This window comes from Cyclopterus lumpus, chromosome 18, assembly GCF_009769545.1.
Source record: "Cyclopterus lumpus isolate fCycLum1 chromosome 18, fCycLum1.pri, whole genome shotgun sequence".
NCBI lineage: Eukaryota > Metazoa > Chordata > Actinopteri > Perciformes > Cyclopteridae > Cyclopterus > Cyclopterus lumpus.
In genome coordinates this window covers 4,893,549-4,913,649 of record NC_046983.1, presented here as the reverse complement: position 1 = coordinate 4,913,649, position 20,101 = coordinate 4,893,549, and the positions used below count along the sequence as shown (strand labels likewise).

Below are 20,101 nucleotides of genomic sequence, written 5' to 3'. Positions count from 1 at the left end.
GAAAGACGGAGGCTAACCATTTATTTCGGGCATATTTAAGCTCTGACACCTAGAGCCCAGAGGTGTTGTTGAGCTAAGAGCCTCAGGTGACCTGGACGCTTCCTCCTGAAAGTATCTTTAAATGCGGCAGGTCGCCTTTTATTTTCTCACCTTCCGCACAGATAATGTATATATGTGTGCAGGCATGCATACATCACACCCTCACACGGCAAGACCTGTCTATCTCCCTTTGTTAAAAGCATTTGAAAAGATGAAATTACTCTCACCTTTGACTCCGACACCATTTTAGTGTCTTCACACGGTTTCACATTATATATTTACTTTATTTAGCTCCTTTTACTAGGAGGCCTGCCCTTTTGTCACTCTCCTGCATACATGTTTTATTGTTTTCCTCCTCAGTCTCAAAGGTGGTGTAGCTTTTTGGTGACGCAGTAATGTATTCTGTCCCCTCGGTGTTATTGAATCAATGCACACTGTGTGTGTGTGTGTGTGTGTGTGTGTGTGTGTGTGTGTGTGTGTGTGTGTGTGTGTGTGTGTGTGTGTGTGTGAGACAGAAAGCACAAGTTATAGACATAATGGTAATGAAAGCGAGACAGGCGGTTCTGAAACTGATACTCAATATTTACTGAAAATAAAGGGCGTGTTAACGAGAGAACTTTGGCATTAACAAACCAACTGTGCATCTGTAATGCGCTGTAATGTATTTACTTTAAAGTAGGGGTCTCACAGTATGTTCCCAGGTTAATGAATAGAAGAAAGGAAGCAGTTTTTTCTATATTATATATATGTATAATATTTGTACAATGCTCTCAGTCAATGTCTTGGAAATGAACCAGATATGTCCTTACCATTGTAACACAACAATGTTTATGTAAAATGTGTGCTTGCCTTAAAATGTGGAGGTACATTTCAGCTTGTGCAAAAAAAAAAAGAAGATATGTAAGAAACTTAAAGAGGGAGAAAAATCTAATTTTTTTACATGCTTGAGAATGCATTTTCTCATGCACAGTGCACAAGATGTCTCGAGGTGATTCAGAGGCAGACAGGTACCAGGTAAGCCATCCACAACGTGGTTCTTAGGGAACATAACACGCAGTCATCGACACGCGCCTGCACGTCTCCTCCAACCACAGATGGCGCCACAACCGAAACAACCGTCGCCTCCTTGAGGCCCTTCTTGTCTCCTCTCCTCGGCGCTAGAAGCACCGGGGAGGAGGACCTTTGACCGGAGCTCTTCATGGTGCACCAGCGCTAGTTAGCAGCCAGCCAGCTGTTTTTTTTCCCTGTATTATTTCCCCCACATTGTGTGTGGCGGTGCTTCATATGCAGAGCGATGTGGTTTATTTATTTACTAAGCTGGCTGTCGTTAGTCATCCAGATCTCCTTCGTCACTCTAGCGATAGGTAAGTGCATGCTGGGAAATCCCTGCAAAGCGCTCTAGCTAGCGACTGATCGCTTGCTAATGCTAGCGGACCGAGTCGGTGACGGTACCGGGGCTCCGGTTCTCGAAGCAGCGGCTCTGCTAGCTTTGACCAATGTGTTGCTAATAAAACAGCAACTTTTGCCTCAGGAGTAAACGACTAAACGTTAGTTCGCCGAAGTGCTTGTAGCATGTTTTGCTAGCTGGCTGTACATCACCGGAAGTTACAAGATGCTGTTATATTACTTTTTATAATAATTATAACGTCATATTTGTCACAATGTCTTCTAAGCAGGTAAACCTAACGTAGGTAAAATAACATAATAGTATTTCCTTAATCTAAGTAACGTTACTCTTATGGGGGCGGGGGCTCTGTTTACATTAGCTAGACAATCTCGGTTAACTTAACCTGGTAGGCGCGAGCTGGCTACGTCACACGCGGCCCACCTGCCCGTTACAAGCGGGACCAACAACATGTGGAGTTTGTAAATAGGAAACGCGAGGAGCCACGTTGACAGTTAGTCACCTGGCCACGTATCACCTGCTGCAGCTGTCAGGTGTGGCTGCAGCCTGTCAAACTGTCAGTCCCAGTGCTCCCAGTGCTCCCAGTGCTCCCAGTAGTCGTCAGGTCCCCGTCTACTCTACTGAATATACGTTAACCACAGACAAAAGGGTGTATCACGTACCTGTCATCCAGTCATTGCCTTATAACGCTCTAATCGGTGGAGCTTTTATACATTATTTAACATGAAATACTTTAATATCCCTTTTTTGTAAAATATGCCTGATTTTATAAAGTGGTACGGACGTGTTTTTATTATCAACGACTCCCTTATTTAGCATATTTTCCTTCTGGCAGTTTGTAAGCTGCTTAATAACATTACAACAATGTGACGCTGTTATTAAAACTAGGTGAAAGAGCATGTGTAACCCCGCGAGTGCTTTTACTTTTCCTAAGTCGGTATCCGGGTCTTTTTGTGTTTGTGTCTCTTTCGCTGTCAACTAGAGAAAGATATTGAATCTCAGTACTGTTTGTTTTGTTCTTAAGCTTCAAAGAAAGAAAAAGTTGGCCTTGAATCTCTGGTCCGACTCCGGTTCTTCATTTATTCTTTGATTTTCGACCCAAATATGTGTCGAAAGGTGCGTTTAAAATCCCCTCAAAGTAAGGTATTGAAAAAAGATGTATGTCTGGTGTCATTGCGTGGTACCAATACTGAATCCATACTTGTTGTCCTCACCCAGCTGCTGGCCTGTACTACTTGGCCGAACTAATAGAAGAATACACAGTCGCCACCAGTCGAATAATAAAGTACATGATAATGGTGAGTCGTTTTTTTCTTCATGTTTAGAAGAACATAATGTTGTAAACAATGTAGTAAACAACGCCTGTGACTCGCCGTCTGTGTGGATGTGTCCAGTTCTCCACAGGTGTGCTGGCGAGCCTCTATCTCTTTGAAGGCTTCCCAGTGTTGATGGTTGGACTCGGCCTCTTCACCAACTTGGTGTACTTCGGCCTCCTGCAGACGTTCCCTTACATTCTGCTGAGCTCCCCAAACTTCATCCTCTCTTGTGGTCAGCGGCATGTTCTCGGAAATGCATTTTTTATTTTATTTTTTTTCTTCTGTTCTTGTCTCGTTTTACTTTTCCTAACCATTGTTTTTCTTTTCCCCCTTTTCTTCGCACTCCAGTGTTGGTGGTGGTGAACCATTATATGGCCTTCCAGTTTTTTGCACAAGAGTATTATCCGTTCTCAGAGGTAATTTCATCTCAGATTGATGATGCCGTGTGCTGCCTGACAGACTTTCTGCCGTTCATAACTTCTCCTGCGCTTGTCTAGGTGCTGGCCTACTTCACCATCTGCCTGTGGGTGATCCCCTTCGGCTTCTTTGTGTCACTGTCTGCGGGAGAAAATGTGCTCCCGTCCACCATGCAACAAGGAGGTGAGCTTTTCTTTGTCTCTTCAGCTGTATGTTGTTTTTGACTAGATTATTGGGAACAGTTGAGCTTTTAGTCAATCGTATTGGATTATTGTTCTTCAAGGAATCCTGGAAACTCTTAGATCCCTTTTATGCTTATTAAAATACGTCCTCGTAATGTATTTTATAAGGTCAGAAGCACATTGTTGGTACAATTTTTAAAGGAACATTATGCATGTCCCTTCAAGTGAGCAGTGTGAAGTTCAGCAGATGTTTTAATACTCGCCTCATTGCTAATATTAGCCCGGCAGAGCATGAGGCTTTTAAACTCAGGGTTGTGGTTTCGAGTCCCACGTTGGGCTCCTTTAATTACCACTGTACGTTTATTTAATCTTCATCTTAAACCCAGATTATATATATATATATATATATATATATATATATATATATATATATATATATATATATATATAGTCTTTCCTTTTTGTAAATACTGTTTTTTTATGCATTTCCTGCCTTCCAGGTGTCAGTGCAGAATAAAAAAACAACGATCTAACGCCCTTTTCTTTTTAGATGATGTGGTGTCTAATTACTTCACCAAGGGCAAGAGGGGGAAGAGGTCCGGGATCCTCCTCGTGTTCTCGTTCCTCAAGGAGGCCGTGCTGCCCAGCCGACAGAAAATGTACTAAAGACCTCAAACTCGTGGGGGGGCCAAGAGGAGGGGAGGGGGGTGGGGAAGGGTGAGAGAGAGCGTATGTGTTGGGGAAGCAGGAAGGACTTTGGAAAATGTGTTTCTGGATGGGACTAAAACGAAACGGTGGAAGAAGAGCAGATAAAGAGGACGGACAAATGAGCAGGACAGAGCTCACTGCTGGACGAGCCCACGAGTTTCCACAGGCGTCATGTTCATGTCTGTCTGTCTGTCTGTCTGTCTGTCTGTCTTTGCTGCGAACATCATCTCCTTGAGACCACTTTGGAGGGATCTTGCCCAGTAGTGCAATGCTGTCCTATTGTCACGTTGGACTTTTTTTCCTTTGGCTTTGGTATTTAAATCTGCAGGTCCAAGAAGGTCATCCACCGGTACTTTTGGACTTTGGCAAATGCATAATTTTCAATTTTCTTTTTTCCGTGGGACGAGATCTGCTGTCATTTTAGACGACGTGCGACTAGTGAAGACGTCACGTCTCCCCAGATGAAGACGGTTTTCGAGACCACGGCACTTTTAAAGATGACTAAGTGAGAGAGCGCAGTCTGACGTTAAGTTGCAGTGAATTCGGCTTCAGACCGATGAATAAATACTCTACATGAAAAGGAGTTGAAAAGTGCGCTTTTTAAAAATTTAAACGCCCTTAAATGAAAAGTGATCTACGATGAATATTTCTCAGTCCGGATCATGTGCCCGAACAAACCATCGGCTACGTTGAGGCTTTTGTGGGTTTTTCTTTCTTGTACAGAGTCATTAATCACCAGCGCTGCAGTCTGCAACCTGGCTGGACTGTTTAAACATTAATAACAAGATTTTTTTAACTTGATCGTTGAGTTAACGCGACATCAGACGACTAAAAACACTTGTGATGTACGGACCATGTGCAAAGACTCTAGTAAGCTTCCGCCTGTCGGGGACAAAAGCTGCTCAAACGGTTTAACGAAAGCGTCATTTTTTTTTTTTTACCAATTACAGAGTGAAATTCTTTGTAGGCTGGTATGCACACAAATGTTTAATAAAAAGATTTTGTTGAAATAACTGTCAAATTTTAAATGGTTCTTTTCACAGGTTGGTGTTCAAGGAAATAAAGGCAAAAATAGACGGATTATCCTCGTCGTTTCCAATTAAATCAGTTTAAATCAACCATTCAGCGTTTCTTTTTCTTTCTTTTTAAAATTTTTTTTTTTACAATGGATTTTTTCGTTGTCACACCTTGATCTCCACACCCTCAAAGATGTGTGTGTGTGTGAATGACAAACCTAGTTTAATGGCATTATTCTGCCTAAGTCCCATGTGGCTCGGTCACAGTGTGTGCACTTTGACCCCCGCTGAGGTGTGAAGTAAAGGGGGGAAAAAAGACAACACCAGGACACACACACACACACACCTTCAGCTGACAGGCCACACAGCTCGCAGTCACAACCATGCTGTTGACAAGCCCTCACCTGGATCCCGAGTCAGTTCCCTGGGGGGGAGCAGTGAAAGTGCACGGATCAATCGGGGACAGGTGACCCAGTTCACTGAGGTTTCTCACCTCTCACTCACCCCTCCGTTCACCCCACTTTTTGAGCCGCACAGTCTGGATCGTGTGGCATTTTTAATTTTGTCACTTTTGAGCGTCTGAAGTGCGTCCGAATATTTTGTTGGGGAATGCATATGCTGTTATGCACCGAGGACGCTGCCGGTCGTTTTTACTGGAATTACCATCCTTAATGCTTTCATCCTCGCACGAAGTTTGGATGTAAAAATATATGAAATATTTCAACAGCAGAGATTTAATACATTTCTTACACACATCTACTAATGTCAGGTCTCCAGAGCAGAGTGCGGTGCTCAGTAGTGTCCGGGCTCCAGCACTTCAGCCAGGTGCATGGCCACCTCTGTCCAGGGGGAGGTGCTCCGCCCCTGGGGGTATCCTCTGTGCTGGACCTCCACAATGTCCTGTGGCTCAAAGGACCGAAGGGAGGCGATCCTGGAGGGGAAGGCTCTGGGGAACAACACCCTCTCCAGGACGTCCAGAGACACGTCGGGGGCGGGGCGATGGGTGCTGTCCCACTGGGTTGTGTAGTGCGGCTGCATGCTGCCGCCACTGTCCCTCCACACCGACACTTTGTCCCGGAGGTCCGGCTCTCTGAGGGGTTCCTCCGGCTGGAGGCCCATGAAGATGGTCCAAGGTCTGGAGGGTGAGGCTGGAGGTCGCTCAGCGGAGGTGCTCTGGTCCTGCAGAGGACCTTCTGACTGCTGCTTTAATGGCTGTTTTGGATGAGGACTGCCCTGAACTGACGAGAGGCACTTGGTGTGGTACTGACTCACCAAGACACTGGGGGAGAAATCCTTCAGGGGAGGAAGACCTTTTTTGTTGGCCCACTCTGCCGTCTTCTTGTCTACAAGTGGCTGCAAACGGAAACGCAACAGTTCCTTAGACGTGGGATAAATGTGCTGGAAATGACAACAACATGACAAGAGAACCAGAAATACTGACGGACCTTCCACTGAAATGAAATGAAAGGTCAACATCTTAAACTTAGTGGGAATCCAGATGTTTATACTAGCTGAAAAAAATGTAACAATAACATTGATCACAGTGTTCAAGAATACACTTTGATAAACAGAATACCACTTAAAAAATGTGAATGTTTCTCATGTTGGATGGCTGGATTTCCACAACATAAACTCACCTTTTTATCGAGATCAATCAGTTTGACCGCATCCACGAGATCGCTGTACAAAGTGTGAACCAGCTTCCTCTCCTGCATCTCTTTCTTCTTTCCGGTCTGCCACATGCAGCTTTTCAGATACCTGCACGCAAAAAAAACAACTGGAGCCTTCGTGTGTGTGTGTGTGTGTGTGTGTGTGTGTGTGTGTGTGCGTGTGCGTGCGTGTGTGTGTGCGTGCGCGAATCGGTCGTTCAGCCCGTTACCTGGCCACCTTCCTGCGGCACCAGATGCGGGCCAAATCCAGAGCAGTGTGTCCCATGCAGTCCCGGACCGATACATCCGCCCCGGCCTGCGTGAGGGTCTCCGTGCAGTCCAGCAGCCCTTCGGAGGCGGCCAGGTGCAGCGGGGTCGTCCCTGAGTCTGTGGTGCTGGTAATAAACATGCAGGAACAAAGATGTTTGAAGAACTATGTTCTCTCAGCTTGTCGCCGTTATCATCGCCTGCAACCATTTCATCGCAATTATCCTCATCACCATCATTATCCCTTGCAACTTTTATAGCGCTTTTTACTTTGGTGATTGAATGAACGTGCAACAGCCGAGCGCCTCTGGATCCAGCTGACGTGAATGTGTAAATGAGCCCACAATAGAAAATACAGCTGCCTGAAGTTTCCCAACGTGAGGCCCTTACGCGTTGACGTCGGCCCCGCGCTCCACCATGTACGTGAGGCAGGCGAAGGTGTTGGGTGAGCTCCGGGACGACAGGACCATGTGAACAGGCCGGCGACCCTGGAGGTCGCCGCGGTCCATCCATTCCCATCCCGGCCTGGACTCCAGGATGAGCTGAACCCTGGCCAGATGGCCGTAGAGGCAGGCCACGTGGAGCGCCGACAGACCCTGGGAGGAGCAAACGCAAGTATGTACATGTGAATGGCTTACTGGGAAGGCTAGATGGAGTGGAGCCAGCAACACCTGTGTGTGTCCTGCTAGGACCTCAATAAAAGCTGCACATGTGGAAATCAATTACATTTAGTGATGTTCAAGTTCATTTTTAAACACTTGCAATTTATTTATTTCCATTTGGTTGTGTACTTTTAATGAAAAACCTTTTTGAGGGATTTATTTATAGGCCAACCATTTCTTTGACAGCAGCACTGGAGCTAAATCAGATTAGGATTCGCCCTTTTTCATTTAATTGCATTTTTATAAACCCACAACAGGTAAATCCCATTCAGGCCTCCAGTAAAACACATCGATAATCACATCAATACTTTTCTCCTCAGTGAGACTTTCATACTCGACTTGAATGCTGATTTTATACCTTTACTCTTTATGCACAGGTGTGGACAACCACCCACATATATCAGACAGGTACAGGTATACCTGTCTCTCCTCCAGCTGCTCCGGGATCCCGACAGCTGGAAACATGCGCCCGTCCGGGGGAGATCCGGGGCTCCGTGCGCTGCCAAACGAAACCAAACGGTTGTAAATGCGTTCAACACCGGAAGGCACGAGAGGCACAGCACAACTATAACCTTTAATTTACCTATTTTTACGTCTTCCACGTCTCCGTTTTCCAGATTTGTTGACGGGTTCCATGGTTGCCGTGGAAACGTGGCAACGAGGGGACGAACCCTGATTTACGGCATCTCTCCTCTCACGTTGTAAATACAGTTTACAGATAATAGCCACAGAGTGTGTAATGGCCCGTATTATTCAACCGGAGGCACAACTTGGCCTCATCTTGTTTATTTTATTATAGTGTCTCAATTTTTAAAAAAAAGCCCGGAGGCGACACTAGCGCCACCTGCCGGCCGCAGGAGAAGAACGTGTTGTGTGGTACTGAGTCATCTATAATAAGCTGATTGCTTGTTGTTCATGAAGAAGACACTGCTCATAAAAGTAGATCATGAAAGAAGGAACTGCGGGCAACATTAATACTACACACACACACACACACACATGTAAAACTCTGCCCTTTCAAGAAACACATTTGGGATTAAACTCTTTGGTGCCCACCAGCCGCGGGGTATACAAAATAATTATGTAATTAATAATTTAAGGTTGAGTGCTTCTCCAAAACAAAATGGCTAACTGTCAACCGCTGTTGTTTTTGCTGTTTGATGTGTGTTGTTGGGAGGAGACGGTACTCCAGCATCTATCTGAGAGGATTACCAGCAGGGCAACGCGGTAAAACAGGGTTTAAATTGAACTTGCTCTTTTCAATCTTTAAATGTGAAATAGCGTGTTGTGTCAAATTGTGTAATTTAGCCCCATAATTCTCCCACTTAAAAAACGTGCCTGAAAAGGCCTCCATAGCACTCTAAAAGGACTTTCCACCCTCATATACAGTAATCAAAGGCTAATATTTGTGTTTGTATCTGATAAGACAAGCCTAATGAAAGTCATTCTTATTTTTCTTGGTTCTCTTACTGTTGAGTCAGGATTGAGCACCTACAATACTGTCCACTAACAGTCATTTTAATACCTTCTTTTCTTTTTTTTCACCTCACTTTTGACTAATTTTGCAAACAGGGGCTGCAGGTGTTCAAATGTAAATGCGGGACTGAAACCCAAACTGCCTTACGCAGCCTTCATTAGCATGCAGGTGCCATGTAGAGCACAATTCATCAACACCTGTTGGGTCTGAGTTAATACAATAGCTCGTGACAGACACAGGCAGATGAGTGGCTGCAGGCACCACAGAAATGGATGCTTCCACCCTCCCATGCAGAGAGCACCGCTCTCCCCTCCCACGTCCCTCGTGTGTGTGTTGTATTGACGGTGCATTATGGGATTGGAAGCTCACGCTTGGCCCCGAGTTAAGCAAATCGATCCGGCCAATGCCGTGGAGGCCTCAGAGTGCCCCGTTTGTTCCACGACACCGCGGACCTGCCTGCCGCCACGCTTGTGGATGAGATAAACTCAAACAGTCATGTTCTCCATGTCGCTGTGGAGGGCGGCGGGGTCGATGGGGAGGCACGTGCGCGCCATGGAGATCAATGTGTGTCATGGCAGAAATACGATAATGTGGGTCAAAAGATTTTTTTTTAAATCACCGGGGTCACTTAAATCTACTTTATCACCAGTTCACGGTTCCCTAGTTTTTGTTTTTGAAATGTACCCATTCTATCCACGCGGCGAAGGACTTGCGTAACCCAAATTTGAAATGAAATAATTCTCTTAAATTGTCTGTAGTGATGATAGAAACATCCACAGTTGTCCAGTGCAATCAAGACAGCCTCACAAAGCAGCTCTAAAAATGTCCATTCAGTTCTTCTATTTGTGACTAACGTAGTTTAATGATCTCTGTCACTCACAGCTGTCAAGGTCCAGTCGAGGGTCAAGGACGGGCCGTGGACCCTGGCTCCCCGCTCCAACCTCCCCAGAGGTGTTGCCTTCTTCGCAGCACAGCCACACCGCTACTTTGATGACAGAGTGAGTACAAGTCAAATGTGTGTGTGTGTGTGTGTGTGTGTGTGTGCATACAGTCTTTGTGTGTGTGTGTGTGAGAGCATACGGGTTAATGGCGAGAGCACGGCCTCAGCGGCTTCCCGTGACCTCGGTCACACGTCACGGAGGTCGTCCACAGCCGTCGGTGTAGAGCTCTTTCATGTTTGACTTTCAGGGCGAGTCCCCGGACGACGACCCCCGACGTGACCTCTTTTTCCTTCTGACGATTGAGTGCGTGCGTGTGTTTTATTGTCCATGTTCTGTCAATTTCAGTCCCTGTATGCTTGTGTAGGCTCTTTAATCTTAAAAGCTTTCTTTTATTTATTTTTCGGGGTTTTTTTTGTTCATCTTTTTCACGCTATGGGGAATTTTATTTGACATAAAAAACAAGAGACACAAGTGATGGACTGATGACACATATTTTCAGTACAAGTACTTTACATTTGAGTGCTTGATGATACCGAGTACCGATATGAGTACTTAATAATGCCAATGACTTTGAAAACATATTTTCAATGTGATGTCTACAAATGTTCTTTCCCGGAAACACTCTCTTAAGTTCAAAGATGTACCTTTTGTAATAAATGCTAAATAATACAATACAACTTGTGTGTGTGTGTGTGTGTGTGTGTGTGCGTGCATGCATTAGTTACAGCACATCCAGTCGGTGCAGAGCAGATTAGCAACCGGCCGATCAGAGCTGCCTAAAGCTGCTCAGGGCGAGGATGAAAGTGAGATCATGTGCCAGCAGCCTCACGACGGGCTCTCCCATTGGTCCGTTGCATCATCCAATCACGTCCCATCTGTCTTCATTTAACAGCGGACATGGAGAACAGCCTAGACAGCCTTGTGTGGTCCTGTAACTTTTTTTTAAATTGAAAACCATGTGTTATACTATCAGGAAAGAAAAGAATAGAATATCAGCGTGGAAACGTTGTTTTTCGTTGAGTCGTTTCAAGAAGAGACGCAAGTGATGGATTTGAGAAAGAGAAATGGAGGGATGGAGGGAGAAAGAGTTAAAGAGGGGAGGCGATGCTGAAAAGAGAAACAGAGAGAAAAGGAGAAGACGAGGAGTCGATACAACCTTGATACGCCTCCATATTTGATGAGCCGCCTCACAGGGACCCTGTGGCCCCCGGGGGGCCTCTGAACTCTGCTGGTGTAAGTGCGCTGATGTCCTCAGTTTCATCCTTCACTCTCCTCCCTCTCTCCTCTTATCCTCCCCCCTTTTTGCTTCCCCATCCTTTTGCCTTTTACTCCATCCCTTAGCTCCTCCTTCTACCTCCTTTCCCGTCTCTCTCTCTCTCTCTCTCTCTCTCTCTCTCTCTCTCTCTCTCTCTCTCTATGCCTCATGCTCAGCCAGGCGGCAGCGCGCTAATGCACCGTGGCACATTCTGCAGCTTCGAGTCACAATGCCGGGCTTTTGCGCAGTGACCGCGCGGCGACCTCCCTCAGTATCGTCCGCACACAAGCGCGGTGCCGTACCGGGGGGACCCGCCAGTACCGGGGGCCCGGTTTAGGATGAGGGTTTGAGGTGACGGATGGGCGGGTGAGAGGAAGAAGAAGCTGGGTTCTGTCACTGATGGGTATAATCAGATCAAATGACAGTGAGACGAATGACGACGGGCTGAAAGCGTCTTCGTCTTGAAGACGTTTTTCCTTCGTGCCAAGTGTGAATCATCAAAGTGTCAAAGCAGAGCAGGTTCCAGTTGATGTGTTCAGTTGCAGCTCGTGGAGCGTGCGACATGACAAATACGCCTCTGTGACCAGATTAAAGTCATATATGTGTGCTTTCTCATACGGCAAACAAACACGTAGCTTTGCACCTGGCGATGACCCAACAGCTACCACCGGACATCTAGATTCTCTCAACGATGGTCGAAGGTGTGTGACTTCGATATGCGTTGAGCGAGGAGGAAGGAAAGGAGTCTTTCAAACCTCTCCTCTCCTTTCACGGGGCCATGCTCTTTCATCCCCGAGGTCCCGACAGACATCCCGCCATCACACCTTCCCATGATTTTTTTCTTCTTCGCATCCTTTCTGTGAGGATCACAGTTCAGACTAGAGGGGAGAAGAGAGGGAAAAGAGGACAGCGATAGTGAGAAAATTAGAGAGGGAGGCCTTAAAGGTCAGCGTGTCGAAAGTAGAGGAGAAAGTAGAGCTACTTGTGTGAAAGTCTGTTTAGTGCTGGACACTGAACACGCTTAAATACAATCAGCACATATAGATTAAAGTAACATCGCGAACACAAAGCTGGGAGAGGATAAACAGATCAGGCTTATGACCGAACTATTAATACGCGATTCAATGACGTTCACAAAGTACTTTGTTACAATTTATAAACTCTCAATTCAAGAGAGCTAATATGGCAAATTCAGACTTGTTTTAACGTGATTGTTGAAAGAGGATAAGAACACTTTGCTAATGTACAACCTATTAAGGGTAATGTCATTAAACGGTGGCTTAAAATCATCAAGCCGTATAATGCGAGACACTAATTTGATGTATTTTCTGGGCATTTCTGCCTTTTTTATTTATAAATGTGTATATATATATATATATAGAGAGAGAGAGAGGTGACAGGCGATGAGGAAAGAGAGTGGACAGAAAATGACATAAAACATACTGTTCCTGGCCATAAGAGTACCAGGGACGTACACCACCAGACTCCTTTGAGATGAGACCATCGTAAAGGAAAGGAAGTCTTTTTTCCTCTCCACGCCGACCTCCTGGACTTGGCCGTGACCTCCGAGTTTACCAGTTCAGGCTGCTGCGTGAACTCACACTCTGGTTTGTGTGTAAAGCTGCAAAACACCTGTTGGGTGTGTGTGTGTGAGAGCGTGCGTGTGTGTGTGAGTGTTGCCACTGACACCGTGACCCTTTCTAACATGGCGGCCTCTCCTCTCCCATCCAGGTCACGGAGCATCGGCTTGTCCACGGTTCATCGCCGGGGCAACGCTCCGCCGATCCCATTGTCGTTCCCCGTGACACGCATCCAGATTTACGGTCGTAAGACGGAGACGACGTGATGTAGAAATGCAAATGCCACCGGGACAGCGATACCACAACAGCTTCGGGGACGGTCAGCCACTTTATAATGTGTACACACACACTCTGCTTACACGAACATGATACGACAGGAAGAGGAACACACGCACACACACGCAGACACACACACACACACACACACACACAATGATGTTTTTCGCCTGGGGTTTTTCATCTATTCAATTTGAGTGCTTGTGCTTTGCTCTTTTCTATGAACTGGGGAGCTGGAATTAGGGCAAAATAAACACAATAGGGAGGAGGAAGAGGGGAATAATACAAAAAAAATAAGCTAACGGTGTTCTGACCGTTATGTTGCAGCAGCCACACGCGCCTAATTATGACTTTAAATAATGCAGCGCTATGGCAGCTACACGCAGGAACATTGAAATCCATTTGGACCGACAAGACTAAAAAAGATGGAGCCTCACACCCCGTGTACGGCGTGCCGATCGCTGTATTATGGATGCTGATTAAGCCGAATGTTTCACCAAGCTCAGCTGGAACTGAAGCAGACCTAAACTTAACTCCAAAGACATGCGATGATTCTCATGTGAGCAGAACACGAGACGCGATCTGATAATTCATTGACGTCTTTGAAAAGGCTGTTTTGAACACTGTTATTCGCTTTGTTATTATTTCCCCTTTTTGTGAATTCCAATTGAAATATCAGCTCATCTAAATGTCATCAATAATCAGCGAGGAGTGTGTGTGTGTATGTGTGCGACTGTTATGGGTTTAAATGAGTAGAAAAACACCTCAATTTAATTTCTTTTAGACTTCCTGGTGTAAAACTAATGAGGTAAAACAAAAGAAGTGCGTTTATGTTTTTGAGTATTTTAAAAGCCACTGAATAATGGCTTCATTCTAATATTGTAATACGAAAAGTGGTCATCGCAACGTCGCCTTTCAGCTTGACAGCGTGTGTTTTCGACATTGTCAGTGATTATGAAAAGGGTTCATAACTTGGGAAGAATTCCTCTTTTCAACAGATGTCAAATTCGCCAGCGTTGACATTAAGACGCAAAACAGGACACAAAAACTCCAAAAATGTGTGTTCTGGTGGTCAAAATATCTTCAACCACCTCAAAGTGACAACTTTAAAAAAAAAAAACCTTTTCAACGGAGCACAAAAATATGTCTGCAATCTCTTTCTGCAGCTGCATGTCAGTGACTCTCCTTTTTAATTCAGATATTTTGCTACAATTTCTGATGCCAGACCGATGGCGCACCTCGGCCGGAACATACTAAAAGATGCATTACCTGCAGGGGGGAACATCTGTACTGACAGATGTTCACCTTATAAAGTAGATATAGCGAGCGTGTGGGGAAACTGTTGTTTATTTACACCAACGCCAGACACCAAGCGACACACGAGCGTTGATTTTTAGAGTCGTGTGGTTCTGTCAGACGATATGAATCGAGTCCAACATCCACCCTCCTTCTGGCTTCTGTTTTTGGTCTCCATCGACTCCCGAGGGAACGATATCGCTCTTGAGCTGCTGAATGCGTCACTGTGTCCACCAGCTATTATACAACTTTGCCTGTCCGCTGTTTGGTGGACGAGGAAGAGATAGCGTACAGTGTTTTATTGCTGTAAACAGCTGCCTGCTGCTGCTAGAAACAAGGTGTGTAAGCGCGGTGACAGTGACTCAGATGCAGTAGGAAGAACCAGTCTCGTGTGTTATTCCTGCCCTTGTAGAACAGTGTGTGTGTGTCTGTTGGCTGTGTGTGTGTGTGTGTGTGTGTGTGTGTGTGTGTGTGCGTGATACTCACGTCCCCTGGCATCCCCCCCACAGTGCCGACACTAAAGTCTGCCACCCTTCCTGTCCAGCTCCTCTAACCTGCGGGGTGGGGGGGGCGCCATGGCGGATTTTGATCCCGTCTGACATGTTTTGGGGCTCTCGCTGCATTTCCAGTCAAGTCCGCATGCAGACACCTCCTGTGCCGCGCGCATTACGCTCCCACAACTTGGTGCACGTTAGTCCAGCTGTGTGTCTCTCTGCTGTCGCACACGTATACTGCACATACATCGACGAACATCAGTCGCCACGCGGGGTAGTCGGGCCGTATGGTGTCCAATGTCATTTTTATCACGTGTGGGTGTTATATGCACTATATGATCTCATTGAATCTAATGTTTGCGTCTTCATGCATTCGCATTATCTTTCCGCCCTCGTCGGGGGTGTTGACGTTAACGCGTGCAGGCCTTTGTGCGCATTATGATGCGTCAGCACTCCTTCGGGGAGGGTGATATGACCCTCACGGCCAGGTTGTGAGCATGCTCAGTGTGGCCACTCCGAGTTGGGTGCGGGCTTATTGCCACATGCTTGACCCGGGGGGGGTCGCCTTCACGATTGCAATCAAAGTGTGAAAAGCAGTCCGGGCATGAGAAATCTGGGTTAAATCACACCCCGGACCAAGAGTCTGGCTCCTCTGGTTCCCAGGTGTCCTCTCACCTCAGATAATGCTAATGTGCAGAGAAAAGCACCCACTCGAAAAGGATAAAGAGAGGGTGTTAAAGGGCACCATTGTTCTCGCTCTCTTCTTCATCGTCTCAAACACCAGTAGCTCACTTATCTTGTGTCGAATCCCCCCCTGGAGACTTCCCGAGGTACAGTAAGAGAATAAACCGAGCAGCATCTTCTACGGATGCAAAAATATGAATATATTCACGGAACGTGGCGTTGAAGTATGGCAAACAGTGTGATGCACGTGCACGTGAGTAACGGAGGGAGCTTCAGGTGTTTCCTCCAGGTGAAGGAGCAGCTCTGTTGAGTGTTGTTACAACCGTGCTCGGATGCACCCGGTAACAGGTGCACTGATTTACTGCAGCAAGGTAAATAAAGTTAAAAATGTGTTTTATTCTGCCTTATAATGCACAGACATTGCGAAAAGCTCTTATTATTAATTGCACAACAATACATAAATGCTTGAAAACTGGTATTTTAAAGTACAGTTGCATCCATAACTGCTCCACGTGCTCCTTCCTCCTCCTCCTCATCGTATACCTGCTGATGAGGCGCGGCCTGCTTTAATATCACTGCGACGGTGCTCTCAGCCGGTGAGAGGAAATGACATCTTACCTCAGCCACACAGCCCGACACAGGCTTTTAAAAACCTCTGCGGTCCTTCCCTCAGGATTATTACACCGCCCGCCTAAGAGCTGCGCTCCCTGCTCCGCTCTGACCTAATGGGCTGAAGGGAAGGGGGCGGTGGACGCTCACCACCATCTGTCCGTTTCTGTGCATCTATTCCTGGTTTTGGTTTTGATTGCTGTGGTTTGTTCTCTAAAAATAACACAAGTGCTTGTTGTTACCTTTTTTTTTTAGTGCTGTATCTGAGATTCTAGCTCTGCTTCTGCAATATCTTTGGGATTAGAAAGCTAAAAAAGACTAAAAGAGGGATTCTATAAACCCTTCAGATTTGTGTGTGCACTTGAAAAAGCTGCATTTATTATTGTTGTTATTACTTTTTCGTACTGACTTGGATCGCTCTTGATCTTGCCCACATCTACAGAGAGTTATGTGCTGTAAAATATCATTATTACTCGGTCAACTGTGGAAACGTGATGGCTTTTGGCAACTTGTTGGGCAATGATTTGCAATTTGTCGTGTGTGCTGATTATAAGGGTGCTTTCGGAAGACATAGAACCACATCTCTTCTCATGCATACACACTCCACATTGACCGAGCACACGCTGATTATGGACTATTTTGTCTCGACTTCAAGCCTCATCTTCTCGGTAAAGGCCAGTTTGGTTGTGTGTGTTTCACGTTGTTTTAACCCCCGTAAAGTGGTCGTATACTCTGACATCTGACCTAAACCAGTCCAGTCTGGGAGCCTTGAATCGTCAGCTGTACATCACTGCTGGAGAAGCACTTTAGTGGCATTAAAATCCCACTGCATTCATAGTGGGCAGCCTCTCCCGTCTGTGTGTTCAGCGGCATCATTAGACTACTCACGAAAGAGATCTCATGATGGGTGACAGTGGGACTGGAAGCTCACACCCAGCCAGAGATGTTTGCCCCTGCAGGACACAAAACAGCAGCACCTCAGGAGCTGGTCCAGGGGGTCAGAGGTCGAGGACGTATGCTGGGCCCAACAAACCGCCCTGTTCTGTGAGACATCTGCAGGCTGAAATGACCTTACAGCCCGTGATGCGTTCGCTGCCACAAAAGCAATCTGAAAACGCAGAGCTGTTTTTTTTGCTGATCCTAATTTGCTCTGTGTTCGGGCCTCGGTTCACAGCTCGGTCAGCCTTCCCTGATACTATATTCCCGTTTGTTTCAGTAAAGGTTCTCCCGTCACATCGCATTTAGGAGATGCCTGTGAACTGTGAATGCACTGCTCACAGGGACCCGGCCGCGCCGAGGCTCCTGGGTCCCTGTGCCCGTCGTGTTCAGGGAGGATCTCCCCGTGTGGAGGGAGATGTCAATCAAGTGTTTCTGCATGATGAAGAATTGAATTAAGAGTGGGAATAATCAAGGTCTTTATTTGTTTTTTCTCACACTTTTTTTGTGTGCAGGTGTAGCGACATTTAGAAATGTAAATTCCACCAATAAAATACAATTTTTAATTATAAATATTTTTATTTTTAAAAATACTATGCAAAAATACACAAAGTATAATTTAGACATATTAGATATTTAAAAGGTACCTGTTTTGTGCATTTGTATCCACCAAGCAGCAGCAGGAGCAGACTGTCTGAATATCATGAATAATTCATCACATAATCAGAACCTCAAATGAGCACATTAATTGGTGCTTTTTCTTTTTTTTTTTAATCATCATCATTATTATTGTTATTATTATTATTCCAATCTCCAGTGCGTACACGATTAAACATGCAATTAAATTAATGTGATGGTGAGAAAAATATTTTTCCAATATACCCGCATTAACGCTCTTGTTAATATATGAAAACAGATTTAGGGAAATTAATTTTAAATTTGAACGCAGTTTGTGAGGGCAAGAAGAAAAAAAACAAAACAACTCCACACAGCTAATTTAAGTATTAATTTGTGTAATAGCTCAATTTGTTTGCCAGTGGAGATATCCTGATATTTCTTTTCAAACAAGTCGAGAGAAGAGATTCATTTAAATTAGACTTTAAATACAACATAAATATTACTACTTATTACTACATTATGATGTCATCTGTTTAAGTAGTAGTCTCATCAGGCCGATAGCAGAGTTGTTATTTCATCCCCTCTACAGGACTTTTACATTTCATGTCCAGTGGCCCTTTCGGCTGCCTTAGCCGTGCGTGCTTAAGTGCTTGCGCGCGCGTGTGTGTGTGTGTGTGCGTGTGTGTGTGTGTGTGTGTGTGTGTGTGTGTGTCCCTTTAAACCGCCAGAAGGTCAGTGTGTGCCTTACAGTGAAGCGGTTAAACGGAGGTTAATACGCGTTCAGGCAGAATCCAAACATAATTAGGTCACATTGAGTTCATGACTTCAGTAAATATATATTTTCTAGCGTGTATTTTTTTCGCCTTCTGTTTTGTTGTCTCAGCTGTTGTCGGATGTGCAACGGTTTGAATCGAGGTCAAGGATGTTGCAATAGGAAAAAGAAAAACACTGTAGTTGCATTTAAAATTGATGTAACAACTACACTTACTGCATCATGCTAAAGGATCTCTAGTTTACTATGTTTTCCTTCTGCATGCACGGACAAGCTGCACCAGCTACATGAATCCCTTCATGTTCAGGGTATGCAATGACTTTCTGATTTTTCTAAATGTATGGTCCTGTACTTCATCATCTAAATACAAATGTAGAAGTTATTAGTTGTACTAAACATAGCTCAGTGGTTCTGCCTAAACCTCGACTTCTTGTAAAGACGGTCATTTAATTTGAGAAGAGAACGACGACGAGAGGACATTGACACGCCATCTCTGACACGTGCAAAACTGACGCTCGTAGTTTTGACGCTTATACTGAACAAGCTCTAAAACGTGTCCATTACTTCTACATGACAACCCCACCAAATATAAACAAAGTGGATCGAAACCCAGTGCAAAAACCCCACTCTCTACAGCTAACTGTGGCTATTATAGCCAGTGATATGGTTATGTGGGCCATACACCTTGCTATGTCCGAACTAAAGTTCTCAATCAATTAGAAAAATACTACAAGTATTTAATTCACAGGGGTAGACACAAATATGATTTATGTGGTTATTTCATAAAGACTATTTATTCATTGAACTACCTGATGGTATATTGTGACATATACATATATCGCTATCGAGATCTAAAATGAGTATTTTGGCCATGTCGCCCAGCGCTGATGTCATGTAGGACTCCTTAATGCTCGGTACACCTCGTGCCCCTGAACAGGTGAATAAGATGCGTTCCGATGTGTTGGACCAACACCTGTAATCCTCCATTAGTGAGAAGGTTACGGACCTGCAGTGCTCCTGAGAAGTGGGCGTCGCTGCTCTTCAGTTGCGTCGAAACGCATTAAAATGCACCTGCAGCAATACAAAAAAGACTCTCTCTCTTTCGCTCGCTATCTCCCTCTCTCTTTCTATTTGGCTTATTCTTTCTCTCTCTCTCTCTCTCATATTCCTTCCCTCTCTCTCTTATTCCCTCTTTCTCTGACTCCTCTCCCTCCCCCTCTCTCTTATTCCATCTCTCTCTTTTATTCCTTCTCTCTCTCTCCTCTCTCTTATTTTCATCTTTCTCTCTCTCTCGCTCCTATTCCCTCTCTTTCTCTCCCTCCATTCTCTCTCTCTCTTTCTCTCTTTTTCCCTCTCTTGCATTTCCCTCTCTCTCTCTCTCTCTCACTCACACTGGCAGCAGCAGCAGCCAGTTGCCATGGCAACAGAAGCAGATGTTGAGGGGTTTCTCCCGTGTGATGTGATGTGAACTCTTGACCTCGGGCCTTAAAAAAAGAACAGAA

The 20,101-nt window shown here is 45.3% G+C and overlaps 2 protein-coding genes across 2 annotated transcripts; one reads left to right on the top strand and one right to left on the bottom strand.

Annotated features, from left to right (window-relative positions):
• The first annotated feature begins 1,181 nt into the window (after positions 1-1,181).
• Positions 1,182-5,081, top strand: tex261 (testis expressed 261). The gene is made up of 6 exons (XM_034557647.1): positions 1,182-1,403; positions 2,663-2,742; positions 2,839-2,992; positions 3,109-3,176; positions 3,258-3,360; positions 3,910-5,081. Exons 1-6 carry the CDS (start codon positions 1,334-1,336, stop codon positions 4,023-4,025), a joined length of 591 nt encoding a protein of 196 aa, XP_034413538.1. The 5' UTR covers positions 1,182-1,333; the 3' UTR covers positions 4,026-5,081.
• A 794-nt stretch (positions 5,082-5,875) lies between these two features.
• si:ch211-1o7.2 (ankyrin repeat domain-containing protein 53) lies at positions 5,876-8,297 on the bottom strand. Its single transcript, XM_034557627.1, has 6 exons — positions 8,245-8,297; positions 8,082-8,160; positions 7,390-7,595; positions 6,963-7,127; positions 6,721-6,841; positions 5,876-6,436 (listed from the first exon to the last, which is right to left on the bottom strand). Exons 1-6 carry the CDS (start codon positions 8,295-8,297, stop codon positions 5,876-5,878), a joined length of 1,185 nt encoding a protein of 394 aa, XP_034413518.1.
• Positions 8,298-20,101: the final 11,804 nt, after the last annotated feature.